The sequence below is a fragment of the Netta rufina genome, assembly GCF_964035555.1.
Source record: "Netta rufina genome assembly, chromosome: 19".
Taxonomy (NCBI): domain Eukaryota; kingdom Metazoa; phylum Chordata; class Aves; order Anseriformes; family Anatidae; genus Netta; species Netta rufina.
This window is the reverse complement of record NC_140143.1, coordinates 31,155-48,889: the sequence shown is the minus strand read 5'-3', so window position 1 is coordinate 48,889 and position 17,735 is coordinate 31,155. Positions and strand designations below refer to the sequence as shown.

At 41.3% G+C, this 17,735-nt stretch overlaps 2 protein-coding genes across 2 annotated transcripts in view; one reads left to right on the top strand and one right to left on the bottom strand.

Annotated features, from left to right (window-relative positions):
* CCDC57 (coiled-coil domain containing 57) overlaps nt 1-6,033 on the bottom strand; it is a gene marked incomplete at both ends in the record, with an annotated part of 39,749 nt that extends 33,716 nt beyond the window's left edge. The window contains 3 exons of the mRNA XM_084298689.1: nt 347-1,203; nt 4,931-4,974; nt 5,765-6,033. Of these exons, the coding sequence (XP_084154815.1) occupies nt 347-1,203; nt 4,931-4,974; nt 5,765-6,033 (1,170 nt within the window). The remainder of the gene's footprint in view (nt 1-346; nt 1,204-4,930; nt 4,975-5,764) is intronic.
* SLC16A3 (solute carrier family 16 member 3) lies at nt 762-15,297 on the top strand. Its single transcript, XM_084298245.1, has 5 exons — nt 762-840; nt 7,499-7,742; nt 8,153-8,296; nt 8,683-9,450; nt 10,667-15,297. Exons 2-5 carry the CDS (start codon nt 7,520-7,522, stop codon nt 10,951-10,953), a joined length of 1,422 nt encoding a protein of 473 aa, XP_084154371.1. The 5' UTR covers nt 762-840; nt 7,499-7,519; the 3' UTR covers nt 10,954-15,297.
* The last annotated feature ends 2,438 nt before the right edge of the window (nt 15,298-17,735 follow it).

Genomic DNA, 17,735 nt, shown 5'->3' with positions numbered 1-17,735 from the left:
CTGACTGCTAAAATGATAAAAACATGGACTGGATTGTGTGCTGTTAAGTGCTCTACAAAATGGAGCACCTAGCCCAAGGAATGCTACTTTCTGTGCTACACTTCAAGAACCCACCACAACTTGCATGGCTGCTGAACATAGCAGTTGTTCACAGTTTTACACACACTCAGTTTTATAATTCAACATTTGTATGAATATCAGGAGAGCCACAGCAGATCAACAAAGACAGATCACTCCACCTGAATTTAAAAAGGAAGGAAGCTCATAGAAGTCCTTCTTATGTGAAGAAACAACAAAGGAACTGTGATCGCTCCGTGGAAAACAGAAATGGCAGCACAGAACAAACCTCAGCTACAGAGGCCGATTTGTTCATGAAAGCCCATGGCTCCTTTGGGTAGCTAGGGCAACATCCCATGCTGGCTGGATTCAGCCCCGCGTGGCGCCCCGCGAGTGCCTCAGAAAGCTCGTGCCGGTGCCGGTGCCCTGCGCGACGGCCTGCGCGGCCCCAGGCGCCCGCGGAGGCTCCGCTTCGAGCGGGCGCCCTTCCAGCCGCCCCGGCGGGCCGCTGAGCCGGGCTGCACGCGGCCGCGGAGCCCCTGCGCCGGCTCTGCGCCGGCTGGCCCGTAGCGGCGGGAAAGGGGGCACGTGGCGGCGCTAGGACCCGGGCGGCCCCGCTCCGGCAGGGGAGGGGCGAGCAGACGCGTCCTGCCTCGCCGAAGCGCTCCGCAGCCGGCGGGGCGCAGACGGGCTGGGACGGGTCAGCGCGGGCGCACGGGGTGAGCGGGCAGCGGTCCGGCGCGCTCAGGGCATCCCCACGCCGAGGCGCGGGACGTGACTCAGGTACCGAGGTGGAGCTCGCCGCGCGCGATGCTGCCGATCGCTTGGATGCGAGGGGCCGGGCGCCGCGGGCAGCGTGGGGAGCGCGGGGGTCCGAGCCGGGCGAGCCCTCTCCGGAGCACGGGCGGGAGACGGGCGCGCCTCCGCCTGGTGCCACTCGGGCAGTGCTCGGCGTGCGCGAAGCTTTGTGCGATCGCGGCGCGGGCGGCGCCGCTGCATCCCTCGTCCCGCGGCTGCGCGGGGGCCCGCTGGGGCGGTGGGCACGGTGCGCTCTGCCCCCGCTCCGCCGGGCTCCCCGCGCGGGACTGGGGGACCCCGCGGCGGGGCGCCGGCTCCCGCTCTCGGTTCTCCCCGGCGCGAGGGGACCTGTTCTCAATCAGTGATGCACATATTTTAATTCAATTTATTTATTGTAACTCATGCTTAGGTACTTCCTACAAAGCATCTTGACAGGCCCCTGTCTGACACAGTAGCGCACTACTTGTGGCTTATCTGCTTAAATGCCAGCCATTTTAATCAAACATCCATTTCCAAAGACTGCTGTAATTCCCACTCCCTACAAAAGCATTATCATATTTGCCAATGCCTTCCCTGACCTCCTGTCCTCCCCAGTAGGGCTCCCCATGATTTTCATTCTCCCAGTTTGGTCTTCTTTGTTTTATCAGTTTTCTGGTTGTGCTGCATTTGCTTCTCTTAAGGGCTTGCCAGCTTTCACTATTCTCCTATCTCACTCTCCAAACTCCTGGGATAAACAAGTAATTCAGTGCTGTTTATACTTGCTGGTGGTGTTCTATACCAACGCTTATTATTAATCAGTCTCCTGTTCCCACTTAGCCTCAAACCATTTTGCTGTTGCTTCAGTGCTACACTAACACACATCATGAGTTACTAGCACACTAGAATGACACAGTGGATTCCCGCTGCAGGTTTATTTGTACAAAGAATGGTGATCAGTGTCCACTATATTATCAGGGTAAACTGTTCTGCAGGGGAAGTTAAGTTTGTTTGTTTGTTTTTATAATGAACATGTTAGAATTGTTTTCTTTATATTATCTGGGGAAAATCAGCTTATATTATAGCCTTTTTTTTCCTTAATGAGCATGTTACCAGCAAGTACCCCCAGCTTATGGTGGTCTAAAAGCAAAAATGTCATGGATCTGCATAATAACTTGAAAATGAAAGATTAATTATTATTGTGACTTTCTTCTTACCAAGAAAAAAATATCTCTTTTAATCTCAAGATAAATATTTTCCTTAATTACAAACACAACTTGTAACGAACAGTTCACTCTTCTTGGGTACCACCTTTGAGACAAATACACTAGTTCTGTAACAATAGCATCATTGACCTCAGCAATTATTGTCTCTATATCAAATGTTCAGTTTCTGAGAATTGGGCTTATTTTTATGAAACCAATGTTGTTTGTTTGTTTTTATACCACACCTATTACCATAAGTGCAAATTTGTTTCTGTCAGCATCACAGAGGGACCTTGAGACCAGACGACACGTCCTTTCTGTGTGCACAGAAGCAATGACAAACGTGACTTAGGTTGTATTTGAATTATCCAGTTCCTTTCAGTATGCTTTCAAAAAGAGGAGTTACAGTATTAAATTTCATTCTTCGTGTATCATGAGAATTAATTTCAGCCCTGCAATTGTGGTGCTTTTGCAATTTGGCTTTCCAGTTGTTTACTGTAGAGAAATTACTTTGTGTAAAAACAAAAACTGATAAGGATAGATAAATACTAATTAATGATTCAGTCCCATCACCAGCAGTACCTACATGCTTATTTTTGTGGAATATCATGGGACTGGTCTGATATATAAGGTGCTCGCATGCATGTGCATTGTATCTCAAGCTGGGCTAGCAAATGTAGCTGAATGTATTGGGGAAAGATCAGCTGGCCCATAGGTATCCTGTTACACAATCACTTTGGACAGTGCAGCTGCGTAACATGGCATCATATATCAATATATGTGACTTCACACTTCATTCACAATATGTCACCTTAATATCTTTATAATTTCCCTTGAGTTATACTTCTAACTGAACCACAACAGGTGTACTGTAGTAACAGATTCTGTTTTACCTTTTAAACTGCTGAGTGCCACACCTTAACAAACTTCCACTCCCTCAGAAATAAATATTGCAAAACAATACAAGACTTCACCCTATGACATCCTAAACTAAACAGTTTACCAACTGCTTTATCCAAAAAGCACTTAACTCTACCATCCAAGAGAGTGTGTTTCCAAGCATGTTTCCGCTGTTTCTAGCAGTGCCGGTGCCAGTGTTCTGCACTGGTGAGGAAGCCGTATTGCTGCCACTCAATCTGCTGTTTGCATTTTTTTTTTTTTTCCCCTTCTTTCCCCTGTGCAGAAGCATTTAGAGTAAGGCAAGTCAAAGACCTTTCTGTGTGGATTACGAGCAAAAAAGTGCTATTTCCCAACAGAGGCAGGGTCCGGCATAGAGGGGAGGTGACTGCCCCCTCTGTGTGTGAGGAGGGGCTGGGAGCACGATGGTGACAGGCGCTGTGCACTGGGGCAGGCACAGAGCTGCACAGCCTGAAGCCGAGAAGACGCCTGCGGGGCGCTCCCTGCTGCTGTGGGCACACTTTCTAGAGAGGCAGCTGCGAGGCTCAGTGCCCAGTTGCCTAACCAACCGTTTTCAGAGCGTTCACAGAGCCGAGTAACAGCATTAATGTCCTAATGTCCGGGGCTGTGGCAATGTCCTTACAGGGGACAATCCCTCAGACTGTGCTTTGCTTGCTTTGGCAGATTTGAATTGCCACTGTTGTGACAATGGGAACTCAGGAATGTAAGCCCCCAGGCTCTACACTGAAATGAAAGTTGAGCAGTAGTAGCAAAGGGATTGAGGAGGAAAGGCTGAATGTGGAGACCTTTGAATCCTAGTACCAGCCTGAAGCCAGTGATGGCAGGAACAAAGCCCATCTTGTGGGTGCCTCATGAGCCACTGGTGGAGCACTGCTCACGCACTGGAGCCAGTAGCTCTACGCTCCCAGGTGTGACCCAGATGCTGAAGGAGGAAGCCAGAGGCAGTGATGTTTTGCAGCAGCCGGAGCAGGGCTCCAGCTGGCACCAGCTCTGCTCAATGCCCAGACAGTGCAGTCTGGCCAATGGCAGTTGGGATGCAGGGCAACCCACTGCCCTCACAACACCCTATAAAGAGAGAATCGTTATTGCTTTCATTCCATGGATAAGAAACTAAACAAGGATCTCTACCTTGCTCAGCTTGGACTGCCTTTTGTGATTGTACATCTCTCAGCCTAGTGGGGTTCCAGTCTGAACTGGGACTCCTACATGGAAGTTCATGTTTTCTCTTTCATCATCATTATTTATTTCTATCTAGCCTTGAATTCCTAGGCAAGATTTCTAGCAAATCTGTCCTAGTTCAATGTGTTCTGGAGAAGTTCTCAAGCTACATGGGTCAGCCTACAGACTCACAAGTGTCCTTCTCACTCACACTGCTGACCATAAAGTACCGTGTAAAGTTGGTTACACGCTAATATTAATTCTTGCCATTTCTAGCTGCTACTCTTTATAAAACAAATGTCTTTCTATATATGCACTACATGCATTGTCACACCAAACCCACCCCTGACCATGCTACCTACAATCACCTCATATTTCCTTCAGAGACTGTATTAGTTCCCACGGCAACAGCATGAAAACAGAGATTTAACTACACTTGCTCCCTTTGTTTCACACATTACCAAAGGAAGAACTCATTTATCATAGAATCATAGAATGGATAGGGTTGGAAGGGACCTTAAAGATCATCAAATTTCAATTCCCCTGCCACAGGCAGGGACATCTTCCACCTGACCAGGTTGCTTAAACCCCATCCAACCTGTCCTTAAATACTTCCAGGGATGGGGCATCCACAGCTTTTCTGGGCAGTTCCATTCCATTTATAATGGAAGGAATCTGGAATAAATACTGGCAATTCTATCACGTCTGTTTGTTTAGATCCTAAAACTCACCATCAGAGAGCTAAATGTGATCCTTTGCTTCTAAACAGGGCTGAACTAGCAAATACAAAAAGAAAAGCAATCTTTTGCAGTAGTTACCTAGTAGCCTCAAGAAGCGGAAGGCAATATCCCCATACCAAGCACTGGAAGCAAAATTGTAAGAAAAAAAATTGTGCAAATCAACCATGAGCCCATCTCCTCCGGTGCTGGCCCTAGTTTGCACAACCTTACAGAGGAACCTCACTGCTACTTTTTAGTTCTTCAGAAAGTAAATACAGTCAAGCCTAGTAAGCCACTCTACAACACGATGAAAGGAACAGGATGAAGTGAATTTCCTGCTCTGTATTTAGAGATGTGGTTCGTTTAGCTAAGGTTAGTGGTCTTTTAATTCTGATGTGTTAACATGAGCGATGCATGGATTAAACTAAAAGACCAAGACTAATGTATGAGTGCGTACAAGGTGGCATCTGAGGGTCTGGTATGTTGTTTTATGGTGATTCTTAGTCATACAATGAAAAGAAAAGTAAATGGATGCTATCGTTTCCCATAGCCTTATTTTTATGAAATGCTGGGAGTAGTACATGTTCCCTTATGTCTGCAAGTCTGGCCTTTTCACCATAACAGAAAACAAAACCATCTTAGAGCTTGTTTGTCTTGCATCAGGCAGGGCTGGTAAGTCATGTCGGCCAGCTGGAACAAAATGCTTCGCTTACCGCGTAACCTGCTCTGCTAGGCGCGGAAGAGCACGCGAGCGGCCGGTGAGGAGGGTATTTCTACCTGTCCCGAGCGAACGGGGCTCCGCGGGCTGCGAGCACTGCACAGGAGCCCTGCGTCAACCCTGCCCGCACGTTCCCGCTGCGCGGCAGGGAAGGCGCACGGCAGGGCGGAGCGCCGTCCCCGGGTGGCGCGGTCGGCTGCGTCTGCTGCAATTACGGGAGGCGCCCCGCCCGCACGCCCGCCCAGTCACGTCCTTCACGTCTCAGTGCGGCGGCCTCCGGCGCGCGGGCTGCCGTGGAGGCTCGCGACACCGCACGTCGCAGCGGCGGGGTCACGCGGGGTCGCGGCAGCTGGGCCCGCCCCGCGGGCGCCGCCCTGTGCCACCGCCAGCGGTCCGTGGCCAGGGATAGGGCCCCAGCCGGGGAAGCGCCCCGACAGGCCCGGCCCGACCCGCGAGGCGCCAGGGAGGAAGCGGCTCCGCGCATTCCCTGCTCGGAGACTAGTAGCCTAGTGGAGCCAGAGTGGGAAGGACCCGGGCCTTCCTCCGGGCCGAGTTTGCGGTGTGCCGGCTGCCGAATTAGCTTCCTGCTCCCCTGGAGAAACTCTGAGAAGCTTTGGCAGTTCTTTTCTGGAAGGAACAAGCGTGCTGCCGAATAGCTTTTGAGGGTGATTTGGCTCAAAAGCCACCTGCCACTGAGATTGTGTGGATGTACTTTACTCTTTGGGTCACATAATTCACATAATTCCTAGCGCATATCGACCATTAGGCAGACCTGTGTTTCTCAAAGCAGAAGCATTCTTTGGTGATGAACATCCTCTCTGATGTGCAACTGTGCTTGCATTCCTCTTTTAGGTAGTGCTATAGAAGAACATTGAGCCAACAGGAGTATTAATTGTCCTTTAAAGAAATTGCCACGTTTTATTCACACAAGATTTTATATATAATTTTTCTGAAGTTTCACTTTACAAGTCAAGTCTTCTGTAATAAGGATACCTTACAGAAACTTAATTGATGTGATACCTAATATCATCTCTCTGATGTCTTCACTTAACAATAACACTCTGCCTCTTCAGTATTTTTTTTCCTCTTTTAAAGCTTTGTGGCATTTCTGTGTAGCACATAAAAGTCTCACAAGAAAAAAAAATTATTTATTAAGGAGCTTGTGGCTACAGATAGAAGGTGTAAAAGATAAGATTCAGTAAATAAAATATTAGAAAATTAAACTGATACTGTAATAACAACAGTAGAAAGCATTGCCATCAGGCACACAGTAAAACCAAACATTGATGAAGCTACTAACTCTGATCTTCCACAAAAACTGCCCATACTGATTTTCATTGTACTCTAGCTTAGGTGCTTACTTCATGTGTGGAAATTAATAGCTCATGAAAATTACCAAGAGATGTCTGTCTTTTCAAGATACCTGTGCATCAAGGCTGTATTGTTGACCTCAGAAAATCCATTTGTCCAGTGTTATACAAAACACTTGTGATGCGCTGGGATTTTGCATCCAGGTCTTCTAAGTGAATAGTCCAAGCGTTTCATGTAAAAGGTCTTGTGACAAAAATGACAGACTTTAACGCAGTAGTTACATATTTATGAAAGTTGAATACATCACTGAACTGCTGTAATGGCTCTGTTTTTTTTTTTATGAAATGGTGGTTCAGTTGAAACACAGGCTTGATTTTGGGAGAGCTGTGAAGGGATGTTCATTAAAAATTCTACTGTCTCATTTTTGTGTCATTTTTTGTAGATTAGTAAGCCTTAACGAGGAATAGTTAAAAAGCACTGCATCTTCAAGATTTCTGTTAAAAATAGTCTGATATCTTGTTTGTAACTTTAATTGTAGTATAGGTTCTGCCTATTTTGGGTAGATAACGGCCCCCAATGTCTGTAAACTGATTCTTGTAAAATGTTCTTTTGTAAAATGACTGTTTCTTGTTTCTTAGGGAACACTCTTGAGCTTTGTCATGGGAGCTGTAGTAGCTGATGATGGTCCATCTGGTGTTAAAGCCCCCGATGGAGGCTGGGGCTGGGCTGTCCTTTTTGGCTGTTTTATCATCACAGGATTCTCCTATGCCTTTCCTAAAGCAGTTAGTGTTTTCTTCAAAGAACTTATCCGTGAATTTGGTATTGGATATAGTGACACTGCTTGGATTTCCTCCATTTTATTGGCCATGCTTTATGGAACAGGTAGGTAGTTCTCTGGTTTTGAACCATTGTTGCATCATACAGTGTTTGTAAATAATACGGTGATTCGCAGTGTGAATCACGATGGTGTGTCATTACTTGTGTACAAGTAAGGCATTCCAAGAATTATTGTCAAGCACATAAATCCAGAAATTATTTAGGCACATACAGCTTCCATATAAAATTAAATCTCTGTAACTTCGTAACTAAAGGCTCCATAACTAAAGATGATGGAAAAGAAAAATTGCACGACACTGTAAATGGAAAAGATGAAGTATTTGACTCTAGAGAAAGGCACAACCTCCTGGATTGGCCTCAGTGTGGGCAAAGTAAGGAAAGAAATGTGAACTGACATGAAATCAACTGCAAAAATTGGTTTATCTTAACAACTGTAACTTGGTCTTCTTGCCTAGGTCCACTCTGTAGCGTATGTGTCAATCGCTTTGGCTGTCGCCCTGTCATGCTGGTGGGTGGCCTTTTTGCATCAATGGGAATGGTGATAGCCTCCTTCTGCACAAGCATCGTTCAGATCTATCTAACTGCAGGTGTGATTACTGGTAAGTAATGTGCATGATTGAAAATGACAACTAGTATGTTTGCTTTAGGCTGAAGTTTCATATAAATGACAAATGTCTAAACTATTGGGATCATCTACATGGGCTTTTATAAAGACAGAAGATAAATTTGCATTTTTTTAAATTATTTTAAATGAATATTATCTTTTCTGGTATGTTTAATAGCCACTGCTGTTATCAGTGAAGTGAAACTGTAGAGTATAAGAGGAATAGGGGTGAAATTCTCTTACAAATGTTACCTGGGAATTCTTTTGTCCAGTTGAAGAAAAAGCAATCTTACACTATGAATCAGAAACCATGCAATTAATTTTTTTAAAGCAATATTGGAGGGCAATATTGATTTTTTTTTTTTGTACATTCTATTACAGGTTTGGGTCTGGCACTTAACTTTCAGCCTTCACTCATCATGTTAAACCGTTACTTTGATAAACGTCGGCCCTTAGCCAATGGGCTGTCCGCTGCTGGGAGCCCAGTGTTTCTTTGTGCCCTTTCACCATTGGGGCAGATACTTCAACATGAGTACGGTTGGAGAGGAGGATTCCTTATACTGGGTGGGATGCTGCTCAACTGTTGTGTATGTGGAGCACTAATGAGACCTTTGGAGCCACCCAAAAAGTCTGATGCTACCAAAGAACCTGCTGAGAAGAAAGCAAAGAAAAAACTTCTGGATTTCAGTGTATTTAAAGATGGTGGCTTTGTAATCTACACACTAGCAGCATCTATCATGGTGCTTGGACTCTTTGTTCCCCCAGTTTTTGTTGTGAGTTATGCCAAGGATTTAGGGTATCAGGACACCAAAGCAGCATTTCTTCTGACTATTCTGGGATTCATTGATATTTTTGCTCGGCCTATTTGTGGAATGGTAGCTGGTCTCAAGTGGGTTAGACCACGCTGTGTCTACCTCTTCAGTTTTGCTATGATTTTTAATGGCTTTACAGATCTCATGGGTTCTATGTCTGTTGATTATGGTGGCCTGGTGGTCTTTTGCATTTTCTTTGGCATTTCTTATGGAATGGTAGGTGCTCTTCAGTTTGAAGTTCTCATGGCTATTGTTGGTACCCAGAAGTTTTCCAGTGCTATTGGTTTAGTGCTCCTGGCAGAAGCTATGGCTGTTCTAATTGGCCCACCATCAGCAGGTACGTATTCAATTCCAGCATTCAAAATAATTTGTTACATCTATTTATACAAATTGTATGATAAAGGAGAAAAAAGACAAAATGAGGCACTCAAGAAGTGCATATTTTACTCATGTTTGCACATGCTAACACAACTTTCTGCAGCTGCAATCAGAAACATTCCAAAACAGAGCGGAATGATCCTTCTTGGATCTACTTCAGGATTGGTTAAATTGCCATCTGGAGATGCTGCTCTTTCTTCCCTCTAAGCATGAACTGGAACTCTTATTAGATGGCATTGTATGAGATGAGTTTCACACAGAGTGAATAAATTTGATGAAGTTCAGACCTCTTTGGATTTGGAATTGAGTGTGAAACCTGTCAATTTTTGTTGGAAAGTACTAGGATAGATTCTGTATAACCATGGTAGATTTGAAGGAGGAAAAGCTTCAGAAGATGAAGAGGAAAAAAACTTACAAGGAGAAAACCTCAGGAAGGTAGATTGACTGCTTCTGCTGCACGTTTCACAACCCAAGAATAAGGGAACATTGCAAAATATTATTTTACCATAATTTGAATCCAAAATCACAACTTCATTATTAAAGTACATAAGTTTAACAGACACTGTACTGCAAATAACAACACTTCAGTGTCACAGAATGTTTAGTGTTTACAACAGACACTGAAAACCACCTATTGTCTTTGTTGTGACAGAATCCTTTATGGAAAAAACAGTACTGTGCTTTGCTTCCTCTGATCTTCAGGTTTAAAGGGAAACTTTCTTCACATCCTTTCTCCCCTTTTTTCACCTTCACCCAGTCTTGTGAAAATCTGGCTAAAGGATCAGAAGCAGTCAGTTACTCCAGGCTGCCTATTAAATGAAACTTGCATTTTAGCAGGCCATTTGACTCCACAGACATTTGCACTGCCTGCGTAGAAAGGAAGGTGGGAGAGGAAGCTGACCGTACAGATTCTGGCCATGGATTTTGATCTGAAATACGTGACACTTGTCTCATCTCCTGCATATGAAGACTATGCTGGTTTTATTTCAGCTGAATTGCATGATACTGTGTGTGTGAAAAATATTTTGTTATGAGGTTGTTAAAGTGCTATTTCAAAAACTTGGTTATAGTTATGGTACTTCTAGGCAGGAGACATTTAAATTTTTAAAATGCAGAGAAAAAATCTTTGCAATATAATCACTTTTGTCATTTATCTGGAATATTGTCTTTTTTAGGAAAACTCTTGGATGTAACACGGAGGTACATGTTTGTTTTTATTATTGCTGGAATTGAAGTTACCACCTCAGCACTTGTATTGGCCTTGGGAAATTTCTTCTGCATTAAGAAAAAATCAGAAGAACCACATACAAAAGAAGCAGCAGCAGAAAGAGAGGAACTAAACAAATCTGAAGACAAAACTCCTGAAGATGCCAAGGTGGACTCTATTGAAGTGGAACAGTTTCTAAAAGATGAGCCTGAAAAAAATGGCGAAGTTGTAACTAACCCAGAAACCTGTGTGTGAGTGTGGCAGAAAATTGACAAAGTCTTTAGAAGAGAGTCAAAGATTTTCAATGCTATTTATTTTAGAAATAGAACTAGTTTAGGGCTGGGCCATCTGCTTTATTAACTGGAGGACAGTCAGCTGATGAAGTCTCTCTGAGAGCTGTTTTATTAGACAACCTGTTATCAGAAAATTAGCTTTATCGGTAAAAGGTGAAACGGTGTGGTTATACTTTTTATGTAAACTAAAAGGCTTTTATAAACACAAGTAGAATCTTGCTATGCATCACCAGAAACTGTTCACTTGTAAGAGATGTAGGAAGGATATATCTTAAAAAAAGTGGCACTATATGTATGCTTTCAGACAATATGGATGAAATTGCTGTGTTGTGCAGCTAAATGTAACTTCCCTTGACGTGCTCTTTGTGAAGGAGAAAGAGTTTGAGATGGAGAAAAATCTCAGGAACTTAAAAGGTCTCCATTAGGTCTTTGAATTTCTTACTTTTTTAGATTTTCAGATTAATTGGCTCAACCCTAATATAATTTTTATATCTGTTACTTTGATTTATTCCAGCATATTTCTCTAAGTTTTGTCTAAATATGTAATCTTTGTAATTATCATCTGGAAACTGTACGCAGAAAGGTACATTGCTGAATACTGTCTTCAGCAGATTACGCAAGTGATATTCCTAGCTAATGCTGAAAGAAAAATAAAACAAGCAGATTCAATCCCAACAGACAATAAGCAAAGTTAACCTCCATTCACGTATAGTTTTCAGTACAGTTTCCCTGTAACATTTGAAAATATTACAAGTAATATCCAGAAGATGGAAATTAGGTTTTCTAGGCTCTTCTGAAAGAGTATCCATTTTGTATATAAAAGAAACATTTTAAGCGTCCAGATCACATATAACAAGATAGATATACGTTTGTTAACTGAGGGAAAAGGTTGAGACTGCTTTGAAACATGTTAGCTATCTTTGAAATGCAATGTTAGCAACATAAGAAGGACTTAACATTTTTTTTTTTTAACTTTTATTATTTTATTTTTATCCCACTTCTCTATCCTTTTGCTTAATCTGTAGAAGTTCAGGGTGCCATTCTTGTTGTTTGAGGAAACATCGTGCAATTGTTGATCACATTTATGACAGCACTGCATAGGAGCCCATCAAGAATGGGGTCTGCTCTACTACTTGTTCATTGCACAAACAGCACAGGGAGGCTGCACAGTCCTTAAAACTCTAACAATGCATGAAGAGGAAACACAAAGAGATCGGACAAGGTAGTGACAGCAGATTTGAAAGAGAAAAGATTCATTGTCAAGACTTTGGATTGGGAAGAAAGGTAAAAGGAAGGCATTCTACATTTTCCACTTTTTTTTCCCCCCAACCAAATACATAGAAGAAATGTAATCTACAAAATCATGCTACTTCAACCCAACTTTCAGATATGTTTATAAAAAGCTCTGTAGGATTTGCGACTGCAGTAACACTCTTCAAAACAAGCTTACTTGTAATGGATTCAATTTTTCTTCTTAATAGCAGGAACATTGGCTTTGATGTTCCACATCTCTTATTAATTAAAATATGTAAGATACTAATCCCTAAACCTCTGTATCCCTGCATAACAAAGTAACATCATTAGTTGTCTCATACTTTTATCATTTTAGCAGAAACACAGAGTAAAACTAAGGAAGGCCCCAAACCATTAACCATTCCCTAATTTATTTTGCATACCAGCTTCCACTCTGTTAATTTTTTCAAAATGGTTTTGCATTGTTAGGACAAATTTGCACAGAAATTGAAATCTTAGGATCATGTTCTCCTCTCCCGTCCGCCCCCTTTGGACTGATCTTAAATGGAAATGGATGCTGTACTGAACTAAAAGGTTTATAGTAAATATAGGACGTTAAAACTTTTTTTTTTTTTTTTAAATGTATTTCCTATTTATCAGCAGAAATTGCACTGGCATGTCCAAGTCATCAGAATTTAGTCATACAACTTAGTTCCAGTTTGCCAAAGATTAAATCAGCACTTGGAATACTACTCTGCTAGCCCCAGAAGGTCACCATGTCAAAGGGCAAGAGGAAAATGGAAACCACAAAGCCTGTTTCAGATGATACAATAAGGCCCAATACAGCTTGCAGATTTAAGTTTCGCATTCCATTTCAAAATGTAAAAACTAGAAACCTTCCAAATGTGAATGCAGATTCTGAAATAGTCATTTTTGTCCTATTATGGGTTTTGATCACCTAATTTCTTTGCTATACTGTTATCATGGAACTAAATAGTTGTTTCTGTGACCTTAGGGTTTGATAATTTTAAATACATTCTGCAGGAATTGGGACGTGATGATCCTTGTAGTCCCTTCCAAATCAGGATATTCTGTTATTCTAGATTCAGATTTTAACTTCTATAAAATTTTGGCTTATACTGACTTCATGGACTATGTTTCATTTTCCGTAGGTAACTTCACCGTTAAGATGGAAACCAGAAATGTTAAGTTACACTTTTACATGACTGGGGCAGATGAGGGAGCTATTAAGACAAGGGAAAAACATTTCAACAAGATCCCTGAAAAGCATGTATCCAACTGCTTCTACAGCCACGGCCACAAAGGCCTCTATATTGAGCTCCTCCTCCCCCCCGATATAAAAAAAATAAAAAAATAAAAGCACCAATTCATTAGACTCCTAGTGCTACCTAAGAACAACAGCTAGAAACTTACATACAGAAGGAGAAGATTGTATCTGAATCCCTTTCTCTTGGCAAGATTAGCCTGCTTCTCATTAATTTTATTCTGCTTATAAATGCACAAAGAATTGCTTTTAAACCCATCCAGGTATTTTTGGTACAGTACTTCTTTAATCTCAACTCCGTAGAGATGCAAATCCCATATGTGCAGTTTGTGAGACGTGCTCTTTCATTTATTTTGAGAATGGGGGTGGTCGGAGTCAGAAAGCATTGCTGAAGAGAGTAATTGCTTGGAGGCACAAACAGAATAGTGCTGTGCAACATAGATGTAGATGAACCTTTGTTCATCCTTCACCTATTAAAAATTTTGAGACTTGAAAACTGAAAAGAAAGGTTGAAAGGCAGGTAACTGTACAACTGAATTACCAAACATTTCAGCAACATGCTAAGTTGCTCTTGCATCTGCTACTGGTACATATATAATTTTTTTTTTACATATAGTTCTGGAATCTATTTAAGAAGTCTGTAAGAGAAACAACTGAAATCCGAGATGAAAAAATATCTAACTAGTATAATACAAAACAGATGAAAAACTATTTTCACAGATTATTTATCTGAAACTAACGAACGGTCTCTTAATGCACAGGCTAGCATAATGCTAAATGTTTTTTAGATCTCTGTATATTCTATAAATTGTGAGCTTTAGGAATTATGGTTAAAATATTCTATGCTTGATCATATAATGGATCTTAGGCCCATAATTTCTTAATACAAAAAGAGGGTGTGCGTATACATGCCTGTAACACAGAATATATCAACAGGTGAGCACGTATGTATGTATGTATCAAACATGCAGAATACAAAGTAGAGTGGAAAAGAGATCTGTTTACGGGACAATGAGCAATCCATTGTTGAAACTATTTTATTCCTCCTCCCACACAAACGTAAGTTTACTTTTTATTGTTATTGTTACTTCTCAATAAAAGATCTTGATCAGAACCCACAAGATCCCTGCTGAACTAAAAATCTTGAAGTCATGGAGCTTTCTGTTTAAAATCGCAGTCTATTTTTTTTTTGTCCTTATATACATTACAGCAAGTCTTCAGTAGTACCAGCTGCTATAGCACCTAGTTCCCTTAAGCTGAGAATTGAGATAGTATGAAAGACTGGACAGTTCTTGTGCTTGTTAGTATTAAATCCCACCCAAACAAAGTGTTAGGTGATGTAACATCATTCTCTAAGAAGAAATGAAAAGATTCCAAAAATCAAGCGCTCAAACTTAAAAATTAAATTCCCGAGTACACTCATATATGTACCTTTGTTACCTGCCAAAGAAAATTTTAAATTTTGTAGGCAATCATAAACAGAGGGTTTTCAGGAGCATGCAAACTCTTAGATTTTAGATAGTAAGTACTGATTTATGTATGCCTGTCTGTCTCTCTGCTACTGTTTTCTTGGGGATTATGGGAGTACACTTCAGTTTTGTGCAAGTAAGACGACATTTTATTTCCTGTTAATGCACTTTAATGTTATATGTACATTTATACCTAGATTTATTTTATGCTTTTCTAGTAAACAGTTGCAAATATAGTGAATAAATATTTATTTGGTTGTCTATAACTGTGGATGTGAGAAAAAAAAGCTTAGAAAAAAACACCTTTAATGCCCAGATTTGGAAATTGGGTTCCATTTGCACATGCTCACATAGCTATACAAATGCAGTGTGCTTACAGAGAAAAAATAACAGGAAAGAGTGAGCTGTCAGGCAGACAGAATTTGATGTCTGCAAGGGGACTGCTTTTGCAATGACTCAGTTTGACCACTTCTAAAATGGAAAAGGGCTTCCTTCTGCAAATGATTCTGAAGATCACTTTTAAGCATCAACTTATTTAAAATAATAGCTATTAATTTTGTGGTGCTTCACTTAGGAGTTTTTGTCCTCTACAGAGTGCTCCAGGTTGCATTTGCAGGTGAAGTTTTACAAGCTGCTTTGACTTATAAAGCCCTAAATATTTTGAGTACTGACCTGTCAGTAAGTTGTCTTTATCATCAAGTGATACCCTTTAGCATGCTCTTTAGAACTTGAAAGCTCCTAAAAAAATATTGCCTCATAATGTATTTAACTTGGTATTTTTTGGATACCCACCTGAGATGCCTCCTCAAAGTATATTTTCAAAGCTGCGCATATGTGCATCAAAATTACAGTCTCTTTAATGCAGTAAGAGAAGCATTTTGCTATCTAGAAGCATGGATACTTGGGAAGTTTACATCTATTTGTGCCTAACACTAAGCATCTCTCTGCTGAGCAATCTGGGAAAAATCTCTTGAAGTTCATCTTCAAAAGTTTCAGTGTATTTACACTTTGGAGATCCTAAGTCTAGTTTACATAAAATGTACATTTGAATAAATGCATGATTACTTTTTTTTTTTAATTGTTATTATTTTTTTTTAGTTTAGTCAGAAGTCGTAAGACTTAAGGTTTAATCAAATACCTTGCTACCTTACCGGCCAGCTCAAGCCATGTCCTACTACAAGAATGAATGTTATTGGGTGGACCAAAATGACAGACTTCAATAGCACATAGTCACAGCACATCCTTGTGAAGGAAAACCACAGTTTATCTTTGCATCTGGTATTCTCTGAAGTCTGAAACGAGTCCAGCCATTCACCGTGGAGGAAAATGGGCATGATCTGAACTGCACTGCTTTTGTTCCCTGCAGCTGGACCCAAAACAAGAAGCCTGAAGGAAGGTGATCTGCTGATATCTGAAGAGTAAACAACTTTGACAATAGCAGAGGCATTGCATATGAGAAGCAACAGATTTGGAATATATATCTTAACATATCTTCTCAGTATTTCTGACACAGAGCTACTCTTTGTGGTAGTAGGAAGAATGTGCATCTACTGCAAAAGTAGGAGCTCTTAAAATCTTCTGGTGACCTGGTCTGTGACATCAGTGATCCTGCACTTGTCTGAGAAAGTATGGAAAGTTAGAGGTAAACAGAGTAAAAAGCTACTTACCTCTAGTTATATGCCGTTTGTTCTTGGACCAATCTCAATACCTGCTTCATCATCTCAGCAACATTCTGTCTGGCAAGTTCCTCATAAGTCCTAGATGAATGCTTCAGAACTTTAAGAAATGAGGATAGCTCTTGCCCTTCTGACTCTTTGCCTACCACTGTTTCAGCTGTTTAAATGTTTTCAGTGGAAAACTCTGAAGCCAATGAAGAAGTGCATCTGAACTTCAATATTTAAAAATCTTAAATAGAAAAAGTCTTTTTAGTCTTACTGAAAAAAAATGCATAAAATCAACTGGTTGACAATGTCAGACAAACTTAAAATACAATTTACAGTGGGAACAGAGATACATCCGTTTGGGGTCTTTCAAGAAAAAACCTGCATGACCTCAAAACCCTGTGACTCCTTAAGGATTATGGGAAATACTAGGGGCACTGCATTGACTTTGTGCCTTTAACACTTGCAGGTCTGAACCAAGATGAGGACTGTAGTTAAACTAAATGTTTGGTCCGGTTATGCAATCGGGACTACACATCTTCTTCGTAGTCCATAATGTACCAAATGATTTCTCTGTTCCACTTCCACCAATCCCTCTCCACCCTCCTCAAGTATCTTGAATTGGTCACAGGAGACAAAGACACAGTAGACATGCTTAATGCTTTAGGACGGTACACACAAATTTCCCCTTGTCCACATTCCTATTTGTTCATTATGTTTATACTTCTTATGGCTAGATCCTACCCATACCTTTTGGTCAAGAATTTTCCCAAATTTAAGTGCAGAAATGTTTTATTATTAACCTGTCTTATCCAGTGAATTGTAGGAACTACTCTGTGTAGAAGATACTCTGATGCAAGATTAAGTTCACTGGGGATTACACTTCCTCACAACTGGATTAAATTTAGATTTCTGACCACATGGGTCAGCACTATTAAAAGAACAGAAGCATTGTTTGTTTTCGCTTAGTATTTTCTATATATGAAATGAGTAACATTAAGAGAAGCTTAAAAGTTAAGGCATAGGACTTATTTTCAACTGTTTTCAAGGTACTTATAACACAAAGAATTCAGGGATTTTCTAACCATTATGATTA

Excerpts from the sequence above, each read along its gene's own strand:
- SLC16A3 (XM_084298245.1), top strand. The coding sequence starts at position 7,520 with ATGGGAGCTGTAGTAGCTGATGATGGTCCATCTGGTGTTAAAGCCCCC. Across the intron at positions 7,743-8,152 it reads GGCCATGCTTTATGGAACAG|GTCCACTCTGTAGCGTATGT; the intron begins GTAGGTAGTTCT and ends CTTCTTGCCTAG. Across the intron at positions 8,297-8,682 it reads AACTGCAGGTGTGATTACTG|GTTTGGGTCTGGCACTTAAC; the intron begins GTAAGTAATGTG and ends ATTCTATTACAG.